The following is a 15,516-nucleotide window of genomic DNA, read 5'->3' as shown; positions in this document are numbered from 1 at the left end:
TGTGGTACCTTTCAGCTTTCACCTTGGTGACTACAGTTTTCCGTTTCTTACAGAGCCATTTAAATGGCAAGAGGCCATAAAGCTTTGGAGAAGATGACTTCTTTCCATTCAGAAAACTAGACTACATTCCTCTTCTTTACTGAATAAATACAAGAACATCAAATAACAGAAACAACTTTTTGGAGGGATTCAGTAAACATTGTTCTTTCATGCTGAGAGGAAGGAACAAGAAAACAAGCCAGAATGATTTTGTTAAATCCCTATAGTCATCATCTGACCTCTGTAAAGGTAATTTTGAAATTATAGAAATTTCTACTTACAACATAATTGATTGTTCCTAGTTGGTTACAATATTCGTGCATTTTAAATAGCATCAGAAAGACATTTTGTTTGAACTTTACTTCTGAGCTTACTCTGTTTACATATATAATCAGAATTTCATATCAATTTAATTCTTCATTTTAATAAATTTTGCCTTCAAAAAATAAGCATATAGGCAGACTTTTTTGGGGGGGTAATATCTTCCACAATGTTAGCTATTATTTATTGTTAAGCATTGGAGTAAACACTCTATTTTGTGGCTTGATCACTAAACTACACTAATATATTTCAATACCTCAAAACTTCTAGTTCACACTTTAATTTGGAGTTTTCCTCCTGGAGTTTCTAAAAAAGAAGAAGAAGAAAAATTCAATGACAGCAATTCATAATTCTTAAATTAAAAAAAAGTCTAATCTGTAATTAGATGCAAAGATTTCTATCTTTTAACTATTTTAAAGCACTTCCCTCCAAAGAGCTGAAATTATTTTATAATGATTTTTAACAGCTATTTAATCTTCACTGTATACCCATAAAATGTGTATAGTGCCAGAGACTAGAGACATGTCCACGGGTGGGGAGTCAAGGTCAGAAAGTAGAGTCAATTCACCAAGCAAGTATGAGTTGTATAATATTCAAGAACACAATAAAAAGGACTGATGAGGTTGGGAAGTAGTCAAAACCAAGACAAATTTGGTATTACGAGTTAAAAAGAGGTAGAAAGTATGCCAACAACACAGATATAACATAGACAGGCCGATGCTGATTTAACAAAGATTTTCAAACTCTCTGTCTCTCATTATAGAAAAGTTGACCAATTAGCCTCAGCTGAGAATAGACTAGGAAGAAGAGTGGGAACAGGAAGACTTTATCAAATCAGATTCCATAGTTAACAGAAACCCTATGAGTCAGACCCTATCAAGTAGATACATATCAGAATCTCTGACTTATGGAAAATGAAATTTAAGCATTGACATATTAAAAGTTGTCTAAAATTACAAAGTGAGTTAATAATGAAACAAAGCACAGGACTCATTTCCTGATTCTTTGCATGGTACTTCATTGATCTACCAGAATGTCTACCATCCTCCTCAAAATATCAATAACATTTTTTATTATCAATAACATTTTTTATAAAAGGAAAGTTATATACCCTCAAAGGATATTAAATATCTTCAAAGAAAGCATTAAGCTGATAACTTTTCAAAAAATTGATTAATTTATAGGTGATAAGATGTAAAGAAAGCAAACGAATTATAGATTTTGGGGGGGACAGGGTTAATTTTGACTATGTTTTGTCACATTCATCATTGCAAAGAATTCAATTCTCTAGTCAATTTTATATTCAATATGTCAATTAGAAACAAAGTTTCACAACCCAATCAATATGCAGCAGTCCTCAATAATCAGAGTACTCAAATACTCGGCCTGTAGGTGTGTTACTAATGGGCGTGATGCTGAGGGTGCTTCCTAGATCTCTCCAGGCATGCTGGCACCATGCCCAAAATATTATTATTAATAATTTAAGTTGCTTTCAAAGTTGTTAAGTAGCAATCTTGACCAACAGCCATGTGAGTTGCCAACTATCAACCTGGTTTGAGCAGAAGACTGGGAAATAAAGCAAAGAAAGGGAATCTCTCCTCCAATGGTGTATTGTTAATGTATTGTTAATGCGATTTGAAGATCTTCCCATCCATTAATAGGCTCATGTGACCTGTCTGAGTCACATGGAAGCCTGAGTCACATAAGCCTATGGTGGAAGGAGCTTGCTGAACGGGTGGAGCAGGAAGGGGTGGAGCAGGAAGGGTGGAACAGAACTTAGAGGAAGTGAGACAGAGCAGTCAGAGCTGGGAGAAAGAAAGATACAAAGAGAAGCAGCTAGGGTGAGTGAGAGAGGGAGTGATTTTGCCCTTGTTTGTGGGAAGGCCTTAACAGAGGGAAGGCTTGGGGATGGCGGTGCCCCCTGCATTGCTAATTTGCATAGATTTCTTTGTTGCTATGATGGATTTGGCTTTCTGGTTTTTGAATAAGTGTTTTGGTTTTGCAATGTTACATTTTGCAGTTCAGAACTACGCTGGCATATTCATAGCTGCTGTAGGCACTGTGAGTATCGCATTGGTGCTACAAATGGGTTGTATGGGAGAACTGGGAAGAGAAGAGAGGTTCCTGATAGCTACTACTAGAAACATTTTTAATTCACTGAAAGGAACATTTACAACCATAAGTCTATTGTTATACCTTTTTGTCATATTCTGTAAACTTCCTACTTGAAGACATTGGAGATTCTCTTTCCTTTTAATATTGTAGAATCTGGAGAGCAAGAGTCAGTTGATAATAGGCTGGTTCCAGGTTTTCTGCAAAAGTGCTTTCCAACCTTTAATATATAAAACAAGTCCCCCAAAAGCAATAGAAAAAAATTAAAATCTTATGGTGAAATTTCTTATTTCTATCAATAAGAGACTCATAAAAATAGCATTTATTTAGGTATCATGGTGGATAGAGTACAATTTGAGAGTCAGAAAGACCTGAGTTCAAATCCTGCCTCCAATTAGGTTATCTATATCCTCTAAGGGTAAAGTGATCTCCAGTATCTCAGACTCAGAGGCAGCAGCACCATTTGAACCTAGATTTTCTGCCCTAAGGCCAGCTCTATATCCACTACACCACATTGCCTCTTTATCATTTAAAAGTACACCTAATTTCCTCAAAATCAACCATTTCCTGTCAAGGTTACTATGAAACAAACAAAAGGAAATTATGACACTTATTGCCCAATAGTTAAATTGAAGTATTTGTCAACAATAAGACACTGGAGAATCTTATTTCTGAATAGCTTGGGCTCTCCCTACTGAGATCCTATTGTTAAGTTATTGGTCTTAGGGTTCAATGCAACATTAAGAATGGAAAATGAAAACCCACAATCAGGTATAACAGGCTGGGGTCAAAAAGATGGAAATTAAGAGCTAGAGCAAGCATTCTTAATCTAGGATCCATGGACACCCAAGCAGTCTGTGGATAGATTTCAGAGGGCCAATGAATCTCTAAATTAAATTTAGCATTTCTTCCAATTATCATTTTTTAAAAAATAATTCTGCAAAAGGGTCCATAGATTTCCCCAAACTGCCAAAGGAGTCCATGACACACATACCAAAAAAGGTTAAGATCCTCGATCTAGAGAGAAGCAAACAGAAAGTGAAAACATAGATCAGTTGCCAAACCAAGAAGAGACCAAGTAGAGGAAGCCACATGGTTTATGCTCTCAGGCTGGAATAGGCAAGGCCAGAAAAGACATATGACCAAAGGAAGGGACCGCAACTAGGCATCTTAGACATTTAGCTTCAGCTACTGGAGTCTCCACCTACATCCCAGAGTGTCCTCACTCCCAAAATAACCCCTGTAAGCCAAACTATCTCTTTCCCTACATTTTCCTGACACTAGAGATTTTTTTTGGTTTTTTTTGTTTGTTTTTGCAGAGGGGAAGGCAGGGCAATTGGGGTTGAGTGACTTGCCAAAGGTCACACAGCTAGCAAGTGTGTCAAATGTCTGAGGTCGGGTTTGAACTCAGGTCCTCCTGACTCCAGGGCCAGTGCTGTAATCACTGCACCACCTAGCTGCCCTGATACTAGAGATTTTTAAGGAAAAATGTAAAAAGTTCTTTTTAGATGGCATGGATACATCATTAACAATATAATAACAAAAATCATAAATTAAAGTCATATAATACATTAAGGCGTACAGAATGCTGTCCTCACAACAATGCTCTGAGGTATTAAAGTACAAGTATTATTTTCCTCAGTCTATGTATTGACAAGGAAGATAGGCTTCAAAGGGATGATATCTACTTAAAGTTTCAGTGGAAAAAGATTGATTGCAGAAAAGATCAGGACTGAGGAGAAAGGAGAAGGAATTGTGAAGGTGAAAGTAGAGGAGATTAGGAGGTTTTGAAATTATGAAGAAGACCAGAGAATGGAGCTGGGAAGGGGAAATCTGGGAGAAATTAAAGACAGGATGAAAGAGGAGAAGGATTTGAACTGAAGCAGTCATGTCAAAGAGAAAAAAGGACTTGAACGTGTACAAAAATATTTATAGCAGCTCTTTTTGTCATGGCAAAGAATTAGAAACTGAGGAGATGTTCATAAATTGGGGAATGCCTGAACCAGTTGTGGTATATGAATGTAATGGCAGACTTCAGAAAAGCCTGGAAAGACTCATATGAACTGATGCTGAGTGAAATGAGCAGAACCAAGAGAACATTGTACATAGTAACAGCCACATTGAGTGATGACTGACTTTGTAGACACTGCTCTTCTCAGTAATGCAAGGATCCAAGACAACTCCAAAAGACTCATGATGGAAAATGCTATCCACATCCAGAGAAAGAACTGTGGAGTCTGAGTGCAGATCAAAGCATGCTATTTGCTCTCTTTTTCTTTTTGTTATTTTGTTTTGTTTCTTCTTTCTCATGGTTCCTCTGATTGGTTCTAATTCTTCTTTACAACATGACTAATGTGAAAATATGTTTAATATGAATGTATATGTAGAGCCTATATCAGACTGCATGCCATCTTGAGGAGGGGGGAGGTGAAGGTGGGGAAGAAAATTTAAAACTCAAAATCTTATGGAAGTGAATGTTGAAAACTAAAAATAAATTATTTAAAATTTTTTAAAAAGGAACCTGAGCAGAAGGATCTCAGGAAAAAAAGAAGACCCAAAGGAGAAGAAATAGAATGTGAGTAGTCAAGGAATGAGCCAAGAAGCTGTTAGAATCAGTACAAAACTCAAGGAAGAATGTTCAAGGCAGAGGATTCAATGAAAAAAATAAGTTAGTTGTTAAAGCAAAGTGAGTGGTTAGGATAGAAATTGTTGGGTGAGGCTGTTAAGAGGCAAGTCCAGGGTTTAAACTAGTTTGCCAAGCAGATTTCCAAGAGAGCTACTAGGAAAAATGACAAAACTTTGAGGATGCAGCAAGCATGGAAGGCAAGGATAATTGGACAGCAAATATCACAGGGTCTAGGATGCTTGTATTGTGACCAGGGTCAAAATGGAGGCTTGCCTCCCTCCCAGAAGGAAGTTTGAAGAGGTTGAAATTGTTTCTCTGTTCTCCAGGTTACTCAAAATAATAACATGCCCCCATTAAATAAAGGAATGACTTCTATAGGAAAAAATAAATTTAAAAAATAGACCTGACAAGGTAGAGGAAAATTTTGACCCTGCATTGGAGGGTGAAAGAATATTACACAGAGGAACAAGGGAAGAATATGCACAGCTTATTGGAGCTAAGTAACAAATTTTTATTTGCAGCTAGGTGGCACAGTGGCTAGAGTGCCAGACCTGGTATCTGGAAGACTCATCTTCCTAAGTTCAAATCTGACCTCAGACACTTAGCTGTGTGACCCTGAGCAAGTCACTTCACCCTGTTTATCTCAGTGGCAAACCACACCAGTATATTTGCCAAGAAAACCCCAAATGAGATCACAAAGAATGGAACAGGACTGAACAACAATAATACTGGAAAAAAAAAATTTAAGCTTCTCCTGAAAAGAAAGTTGCACCTCTGAGTACAATGTAACTGCTTGCTCTTGAAGGAATGATGAAGTGGTTCCATAGGTACTGATCCAGTGAGGGCCAGAAGAAGAAATGAGGAGAGATGACAGTTCCTGACTCCTGCTGACAGTCACTGAAGCATCCACACATCAATTTTTTTTTAATTTTTAATTTTTTTTTCGGGAGAGAAGGCAGTGCAATTACGGTTAAGGGACTTGCCCAAGGTCACACAGCTAGTATGTCAAGTGTCTGAGGCTGGATTTGAACTCAGGTCCTCTTGCCTCCAGGGCCGGTGCTCTACTCACTGCCCCCATCTACACATCAATTTGATAACAACAATAGAGGGATTGGCCTTCCCCAGGGAACATAAAAGATTTGTTAAACAGAATCTCTTCCTATAGATTTATGTAAGCACAAAGAATGCTTACTACCAGAAGGCACCTGAGAAGCATTGCAAAGGATTACTATGTTTTAAGCAAGAAAATGGAAGGCCTTAAGAATACAGGCCATGCTTCTTCACCACTGTCAGTCAAAAGCAAGGGCTTTTGTCCTCCTTCAACACCATGGTGAGACATATCCTCAGGAGCCTATTGGTAGCCAGCATGTGATTCAACAGCTCCTTCCTACTAAGGCATAGAAAAGAAAGAGGAGGAAAATAGTCTTCCTCCTACAGAGATCACAAATGAAAGTAATCCACTTGCTTTTTATGCTCTGGAAATAAACCATAATTGCAGACACAGTTATTTATACCTAGAAAATCCTGCAAGTACACAAAAAGAAACATAGGGAAGGAATTCTGTATCAGTTTAACAAAGATGCTAGAATATTTGAATGGCTGGTAAATACCACTGCTAAATTCCTGTGTCTAAGGTCAATAAATGACTTAGTGAGCATTTATATGAGTTATCTACTTGATGCCAGGCACTGTGCTAGGTACTAAGGATACAAATACAAAAGGAACAAGACTGTCCCAGTCTTCGATCACCTTTCATTCTATAGAGGAGAAATAATATGTACAGAGAATAGAAGATTTGAAACAAAAGATATACAAAATAATTTCCTTTGAAAGGGCACAAAGACACTTGGGCATCAGGATAAGCTTCCTCAAAGAGAATCTAAGAAGAGATCTGAAGGAAGTTAGGAATCCTAAAGGACAGAGGAAAGGACGGAGGGCACAGAAGAAACAGGAGAAGGAATATTACGTAAAAGAAACAGCAAGCAGGCCAGATCAGTAGAAAAATGGAGAATGGAAAGGAGAGAACAGTAATATGCAATACACTTTGAGAGATGGATGGGTTACAGCCATACTGTGAAGGGCTTTAAAAGTCAAATGGAGAGTTAGTATTTTATCCTAGAGGAAAGAAGAAGCCATTGGGATTTCTCAAGCATAAAAGTGTCATAAATCAGAGACCTGTGCTTGAGGAATAACAATTTGCCAGATGTTAAGGATAGATTGGAGAGGGAGAGACTGGAAAGAGGAAGCTAAAAATGGGAAGGACCAATCAGGAAGCTAGGGTGGCAGCCATGTGAGTGGAGAGAAGGCGATGGATGTAAGAATTATTGTGAACAAAGATATGGTAATTTATTGCATATAGGGGAAGGGGCTGTGAAGACTTGTGGACGATTCTGATGTAGGGTGAGTAAAAGCAAAGTAGTGCTCTCAAAAGAAAGAGCGAAGTTAAGAAAAGGAAAAGCATTGGGAGAGGGAAGGAATGATGAGTTCTATTTTGGACGTGTTGCGTTTGTGCCTAAAGGGCAGCCATTGCCCATAAAAGAGGTGGATAATGAAGGACTAGAGTTTAGGAGAGAGTTTAGAGTTACCGAGAGAGAGAGAGAGAGAGAGAGAGAGAGAGAGAAAGAGAGAGAGAGAGAGAGATGACAGTGTAGAGAGAAAGTAAGTCACAGAGCTGAGTCCTAAAGCACACAATGAATAAGGATGGGGGTGGGGAGAGACACCCTTCATTAAAGGAGATAGTTCTCTTAATAATTGGATTTTTCTGTAGCTAGTTAGAGGTATCAAATATTACTACCAGGAGCCTACTCCTAATAACAACAACAACAACAATAATAGCCAGCATATATAGAGCACTTTAAGGTTTGCAAAGCACTTTACAAATGTCATCTCATTTGATCCTCACAACCCTAGGGGCAGGGGCTATTATTTCCCCATTTTACAGATCAGAAAGCTGAGGCAGACAGAAGTTAAGCATCTTGCCTCAGGTCACGTTGCCAAGGTCTGAGGCTGGATTTGAACTCAGGTTTTAGACATCTATGTAGAAAACAATTATATAAAGACATTGCCATGTGTGCTAAGCCACTTCAAGTCATGTTGGATTCTTTACATATAGCTAATATACTGTTGAGCTAGGGGAAGGACTCAAATATTACCAACAGGAACGCAGGAATCAGACAATAAGGGTTTTCCAGGTTGTGATGGTTAGGTAATTATTTTTGTAATTACAGATTTCCAACAAAAATTGGTTTATAATCACTTAGATTCTCCCCATTTGAAATAACCATCGTATGAAGTACTAGATTATAAACTCCTTGAGGATAAGAGCTGAATATTATTTACCTTTGTATCTCTCTTGGCACCAGGCACAATAGATGAGAAATGTGCCAGACATCTGATTTTAAATGTTGAATATCCTTGCATTATATAGAGTAATTATTGATGATCATAAAATGAAAATGACTTAACAAAGCTTTAATATTTGTATTTCTCAAATGGCAAATATCTTTGCAAAACGGTATCAGCGTGGTGTAGGGGAAAGAGGACTGCATTCACAATCAGAAAACATGAGTTCAATTCCTAGCTCTGGTACTTGCTGCTACGCATTGGTTAAGTAACACTGTGACAGAATTTCAAAGTTGTAAAGGTATCTCCAACCACCTAGGCCAACTCAAAAATTATCCCTTCAACAATCCCTAAAAATGTTCATTCAGACTTTGAAGATATTGCCCATCTTAGTCAGCTGCCTCCATTTTTGGATAATTCATCCATCCTTTACTCAACAAACATTTATTTGGTATTAATGTGCCAGCAAAGCACTAAATGCAACTGATATAAGTTCACAAGAAATTGATACTCTAGTGACGGGAGACATCATGCACAAGAATAGGTATGTGCAAGAAACATACAAAATAGATTCAAGGTGACCTCGAAAGGGAAGGCGCTAGCAGCTGGGGGCAACGAGGAGTTCCAGCAGAAGGTGCCATTGGAGCTGAATCTTGAAAGGAGCCAGAGGTGGAGGTGAGGAGGGAGTGCATTCCAGGACAGGCAGACTGTCCCATTCCTATATTCCAGCAAAAACCTGAATTGCATACCTGACCAAATAACGATCAAGAAATCCCATAAGAAATTACAATAAATGACTTGTTCCACTCCAAAACTTCACAGAAAGTCAGTAAGAAGTCCACAATGATAGCAAAGAGGGCCACCAACGAAGTCAGCAACAGCAAACAAGCTGCATTCTTGGTAGGGCTGCCAGATACAGTAGCCTCAAGAGTTCTGCAAGAGCAGAGAAACCACTGAGAAAGAATCAGAGATATCAGATGACACCAGGGCAGAGACTCTGGAAGTCCCAAGGAGTGACGATGACCAGTGTTGAACAGAGGCACTCAAACCAGATTAGCCCTTGTGCCCAAGGTAAGTGGGTGCTAAGATCCCTAACTCTGTGTCATAAGATGCCACTGAGCAGAGTTTCTCAAACGTTTTGGTCGCAGAACCTCTTTAGCTAGTAAATATGATTGAGGATCCCAAAGAGACTTTGTTTATTTCGGTTATAGCTGTTTATATTACCGTACTTGAAACCAAAACTGTTAACTTTTAAAATATTTATTAATTCATTTAAAATAGCAATAATAAACCCATAAACAACATGTTTTTATGAAAAATAACTCTATTTGCCAAAACAAAAAAGAATTTAATAAAAAAAAGTGGCATTATTTTATATCTTTTTGCAAATCTCTTTAATGTTTGGCTTAATAGAAGATAGCTGGATTTTTATATCTGCTTCTGCAGTCTGTTTCAATATGTTGTTTTTGGTTAAAATATATAGAGAAAACCTAGCCTCACACAAATAGGTAGCTGAAAAAGACAGGAGTAATTTAATAGGCAAGTAACATCTTAATTAGAGGCGTGGCTAGGTGGTAGAGTGAATAGGGTGCCAGGCCTGGAATCAAGGCAGACTCACCTTTCTACGTTCTAATCTGGCCTCAGACACTTGCTAGCTATATGACCCTGGGACAGTCACTTAACCTTGTTTGTCTCAGTTTCCTTATCTGTAAAATGAGCTGGAGAAGAAAATGGCAAGCTACTCCAATATCTTTACCAAGAAAACCTCAAATGGGGTCGCAAAGAGTCAGACATGGCTAAAACAACTGAGTAACAACAAATGTGTAAATAGGGAGGAAAAGCGCATATACAAAAGATTCTATGAAGTTAAAAATTACAAGAATTGGCACAGACTTGGACATGCAGGCTGAGTGAGTGAAGAGTCAAAGATGACACCAAGTTTGCAAACCTGGGGAACTGGACAGATGGTGATATGGAAGTTCAAGAAAAGATTTGGAAGGTGGGGAAAGATAACGAGTTCAATTTTGGACATGTCAAGTTTGAGCTCAAGTGATCAACAAATATTTATCAAGAGCTTACTATGTTTGGAGGCATTGTCCTAAGTGGAGATGCCTGCAGGACATCTAGTTCACAATGTCCAATATGCAGTTGGTGATGTGGGACTGTAGCCCAAGAGAGAAACTACAGGTGGATACATAAATTTGGGTATTATCAGCACAGGGATGATAGTCAAACTCATGGGGGCTGGTGAGATCACCAAATAAGGGACTACAGAAAAAAGAGAAGAGGGGCAAGAACGGAGTCTTGGGGGACAACCATAGTTAGTGGCTGTGACATTGATGAAGATTCAAAAAAAGAAACTAAAGGGTGATTAGAGGGGTAGGAGAACCAAGAGAAAGCAGAGTCATGGAAACCTAGAGAGCAGAGACAGCAGCCAGAAGGAGAAGATGGTCAATCGTGTCAAATGAAGAAAAGAGGTCACCAGGAAGACGGAGAAAAGCCTATTAGATTTAGCAATTAATCTGGTGACTTTGGAGCATAGGAATAGGAGTAAAGAAGGCAGATGGCAAGAACAAACCCAGGGTAAGCAGAGTGTAACCAAATAATGAGTGACAGCCTGAAAAAGTATTGAGCAGTGAGAGACTGGAGGTCACCCTAAAGTAAGGTGTAGAAAGAGATGGAATAATAAAAGATTATGAGCAATGAATTCACAATTAATTTGTGAAATTATAAAATTATGAAACGGGGGCAGGCATGCCGATTCTTTGGCTACTCGCTGGGAAAGCCCACATGGCATTGGGAAGCAGGGCTGCAATCACACTTGAATAAGGCACAGAGTATACAGACACAAGCAGCAAAAAGGGTGCAGAGGCAGGCAGCATGGGGATGGGATGGTGAAGAAAAGGGGGCAGTGAAAAGAATGGGGAGAGGGAAAGGCACAGATAATCATTTGTGGAACCTAGGATTAGAGCATGGACTTGATAGAGATGGAAGAAGACTTCATTTTTATAGGTTTTTGGGAGAAACAGACTAACTCTTATCTGCACCGTCTTGGGGTTAGTTCATAAACATATCTAAATCATCCCAAAGTTGTCAGCAAAACTTTAAAATTAACATGTCTACATCATCACCAAATTTTCAGTACCTTTTGGTGTTCTGCTGATCTTACTGTGGATGTCTGGAACTTGTCTGAGATTTAACATATCATAAGACCAAGAACACTGACAGAAATGCCTAGATGGCTTCTGCTGATTCAGTACATACTACCAGGATGTAAATTTTGGTTAATATATTTATAAATTATGCTCCTTTGATCTTTGAGATGGTTTGTACATGATTGCCAGGTTCCTTTTGCAATCCTGTTTCCTTCTGTTGCCCCTATTTCCTTCTAGCTGCCCTAACAAAGGCAGCCAGGTGGTACAGTGGATAAAGGCCGAATCTGTAGTCAGGAAGATTCATCTTCCTAAGTTTAAATCTGGTCTCAGATACTTACTAGCTGTGTAACCCTGGATAAGTCACTTAACCCTGTTTGTGTAAGTTTTGTCATCTGTAAAATGAATTGGAGAAATGGCAAACCACTCCAGTATCTTTGCCAAGGAAACCCCAAATGGGTCACAGAGAGTCAGACATGGCTGGGAAAAAAATCTGAACAATAAAAATTTGCTACTAAAAATGAACTTACTATACTGACTAGAGGGGGATGGTGGGGAGCAGACCAAGATATAGTTTTAATACAATCAAATAAGGAATTCTGGAGTTCTTGTCACTTCTACTATTCAGTAAATTCCAGTAGTTCCTAATACTTCCAGGATTAAATGTTTGGCAAAGACCTTAATCTTTGGCCCCCTCCTATCTTTCCAGTTTGTTGTTTGTTTTTTGCTTTTTTACACAGTACTCCCCACTGCATAATCTGTGTTTTAGTGACTCTGGACATTTTCACTGGCTGTCCCCTATACCTCGAATTGCCCCCCTGCTCATCTGCATCCCCTGGCTTCCTTCAAGTCTTAGCTAAAGCCTAGCCTTCTGAAAGAAGTCTCTCCTAAGTCCCTTTAATACTAGTGCCTTCCCTCTTACGTTGTCTCCAATTTATCATATGTCTTATTTGTACGTAGTAGTTTACAAGTTGTCTTCCCTATTCAATTGTGAGATCCTTAATAGAAGACAGTTTTTTGCCTTTCTTTGTATCCCCTTTGTTTACACGATGCATAGCACCTAGTAGAGATTTGTTAAATGCATAATTGATTCTCAATTTTTTTTCTTTTTAATCTGTTTTCCAGTTGTTTCTACTTTCAGAAACCTTGAATTTTCTTTTTTTCATTCATTTGACTTTAATATTTCTTGTTATCTCAGAGTTATTATCTTCTGTTTGGTCCATCTTCATTGTTAGGGAGCTTGCTTGGGCAAGGTTTTGTATCTTCCGTGCCAAGCTGTTAATTCCCTTTCCAGTTCTTTCTTCTGTCTTATTTCTTTTCTACTTTTCTCCCCTAGCACTTTCATTTCACTTATGAAAACATTTTGAAATTCTTAAAAACAAACTTTCGCTTCGTCTCTTTCAGTTGAGTTTGTGCCCTAAGCTATATTTTTCTTTGAGATTTTGCTTGTAGATATTTTGAAGTCATTCTCTTCTGATTTTGCACCTCAAGCATCCCTATCACCACAATAGCTTTGTATGAAGTTCTTTTTTTTATTTGCTTATCCTTCTAGCTTCTGTCCTGAATTTAAACTTTATATTAGGGCTGGGCTCTGTACATTTCTTGAGGGAAGGCCAGGGCTGGTATTATTCCAGGCTCTCAGGGACAGTTCAGGCTGGGGACCTTTAAGCTCTCAGTGCTCTCAAAATAGTGTGATCCAGGGCAAAGTCTGATTGCTGCCATATACGTAAAAATGATGGTTTAAATTAAGAGAGCCAATAAAGTTATCTAGTATGTAGAGGGAGAATAGCAAAAAAAACAAGGACAATCTAGTTATAGGGAATAATATGGATGATGAGTTAACAAGGAAAATGGATAATAGGCAGTCAGACAGGTGATGAACCAGGAGAGAGCAGTGTAAAGAAACCCATATAGAAGAGAATAATCTAGGAGGATACTATAGTCTACAGCATCAAATCCAGCAAATAGATTGAAAAAAATCAGGACTGAGAAAAGATCATCAAATTTGGCAATGAAGATACCAAGCACTGTGTGCATATGTACCCTTTTTTTCCCCCAAATTAGCTAAGGAAGAGTAAAGGAAACATTCTTGCTAGGGGACAAGCTTGGAACTCAAAAGAAGTAAAAAGATGTTACAGGAAGTATATTTCTAAATTACTAAATATTCCAAAATCACAGATTAAAATAAATCCAGGCTATTTGTGGACTTCCCTTAGCACATGGGACTTAGGGGAAAAGAGACTTGGGAAGGAACTAGTGTTACTGTAGAAGTAGTAGTACTGGGAGCCTCAGAAGTTCCTTTGTTCTGATACAGATTCAAAGAAATCTCTCCCCCAGGAAGTAAGGCCTTTAAAGAAAAGAGAACAGAGCTCTACACAATGGGGATGAAGGCCATCCTGAAAAGTTTTCCTGCTAAGCCAAATACCTCCAGTTCTCAACAGTATTGCACATGCTTAGCACATGTCCAGTTGTCTGGTTGGATTATCTCTAACACTCTCTCTCTCTCTCTCTCTCTCTCTCTCTCTCTCTCTCTCTCTCTCTCTCTCTCTCCCCCTCTCTCTCTCTCCCTCTTTCTCTCCCTCCTTCTCTCTCCTTCCCTAAGAGCACTGCTGTATATTTTATCCTAATAAGTCTTCTAAAAAGTTAAGCAAACACTTAAATAAGGTGAACAAAAAACAAAATTTATTAGCACTTTTTATTCATGTATATTTGTATCTTGATGTTGATATTGAAGTTTTAGTAGCATCTAGTTCTGCTGATAAATGCTCTTTTTTTTTTGAGAAATAAGTACACTCAGTTACCATAAAATCAGTCATAAAAGCAAAAATGTTTTGCTACTGCTGGGAATATTTTAAAAGAAAATTGCCCAAAGAAAAGCAGATTTTGTTCAATCACTGAGACAAGCAACAACGCTGTTGAATTTTATTAAATATACTCATACCAATGCATATGTATTTCCCAGACAAACAGCAGAAAACGATTCCCACTTGAATACAACTGCAAATTTATTTTCAATGTCATTATAGTTCTGACCCTTATATGATGATAATGTCTCTATATTTCTTCACAAATACTGGAACTTATACATTTAATGGAACCATGCTTCTTACAAAAGAATTGATATATGTGACATCTGACCCTTCATAAATAATCCCAATACAACTCCTATTTGTACTACAGAAAAAATTTAAAGATGTCAATATTAAGTAACCTAAGCTTAAATTTCATACAGTTCCAATAACAAATACAATTTGTTTCTGAACATTAGATATTATACAGAATATATAAAAATACAATCAGAGAAGTACAAAAGGAAAAAGCAGTGTGGTAGAGAGGAAAAAAATACTGTCTCAGAAGTCTGAATCAGGTTCATAAGAGCATAGCTCTTGAACTAAAAGAGATCTCAGAGGCCATCTAGTCTAACACTTCATTTCACAGATAAAGCAAAAAACATTTCTTAAGCACTTACTATGTGATAAGCTAAACAAAACCTGGCTATTTCACATAAACACTAGTCTTATGTATTATCTCATATAACATATCAGCCATTGGACTTAGAAGCCACTTAACAAAAATGGCTGCTCTTAATGAAGGGAAACCAGCCATGTGTAGGTCTAGTCATAAGAGAATTTTTGGCCCAGCTTTATTACCACCACTTGCTTAAAACAAGGAAGTCATGTAATCAGCTAGGATCCCTAAAATTAAGCTGAGACATCAAACTGTGACTGCAATAATTAACTGGCTATTGTTAAGAGAATTTCTGGATCGGTTTTATTACCTTTATATACTTAAGAGGAGGTTGTTACTGTAACTAGTTATGGCTTCACTATTAACAGTTACTCTGCAAATTCCAGCTACATCCCCAGTGTTTACTGGACAGTTTATTATTTTACCAGCTGTAGATATTCCCCTTCTGCAATCTGT

At 38.0% G+C, this 15,516-nt stretch overlaps 1 protein-coding gene across 1 annotated transcript in view; it reads right to left on the bottom strand.

Annotated features, from left to right (window-relative positions):
• Window positions 1-15,516, bottom strand: part of LOC118845550 — a 232,990-nt gene that overhangs the window by 155,607 nt on the left and 61,867 nt on the right. The window contains exons 3-4 of the mRNA XM_036753508.1: window positions 2,557-2,692; window positions 617-666 (exon numbers count right to left, since the gene is read on the bottom strand). Coding sequence (XP_036609403.1) covers window positions 617-666; window positions 2,557-2,595 — 89 coding nt within the window. The 5' untranslated portion in view covers window positions 2,596-2,692. The remainder of the gene's footprint in view (window positions 1-616; window positions 667-2,556; window positions 2,693-15,516) is intronic.

The sequence above is a fragment of the Trichosurus vulpecula genome, chromosome 1, assembly GCF_011100635.1.
Source record: "Trichosurus vulpecula isolate mTriVul1 chromosome 1, mTriVul1.pri, whole genome shotgun sequence".
Classification (NCBI taxonomy): Eukaryota; Metazoa; Chordata; class Mammalia; order Diprotodontia; family Phalangeridae; genus Trichosurus; species Trichosurus vulpecula.
The sequence above is the reverse complement of the archived record's forward strand: the minus strand, read 5'-3'. Positions and strand labels throughout refer to the sequence as shown.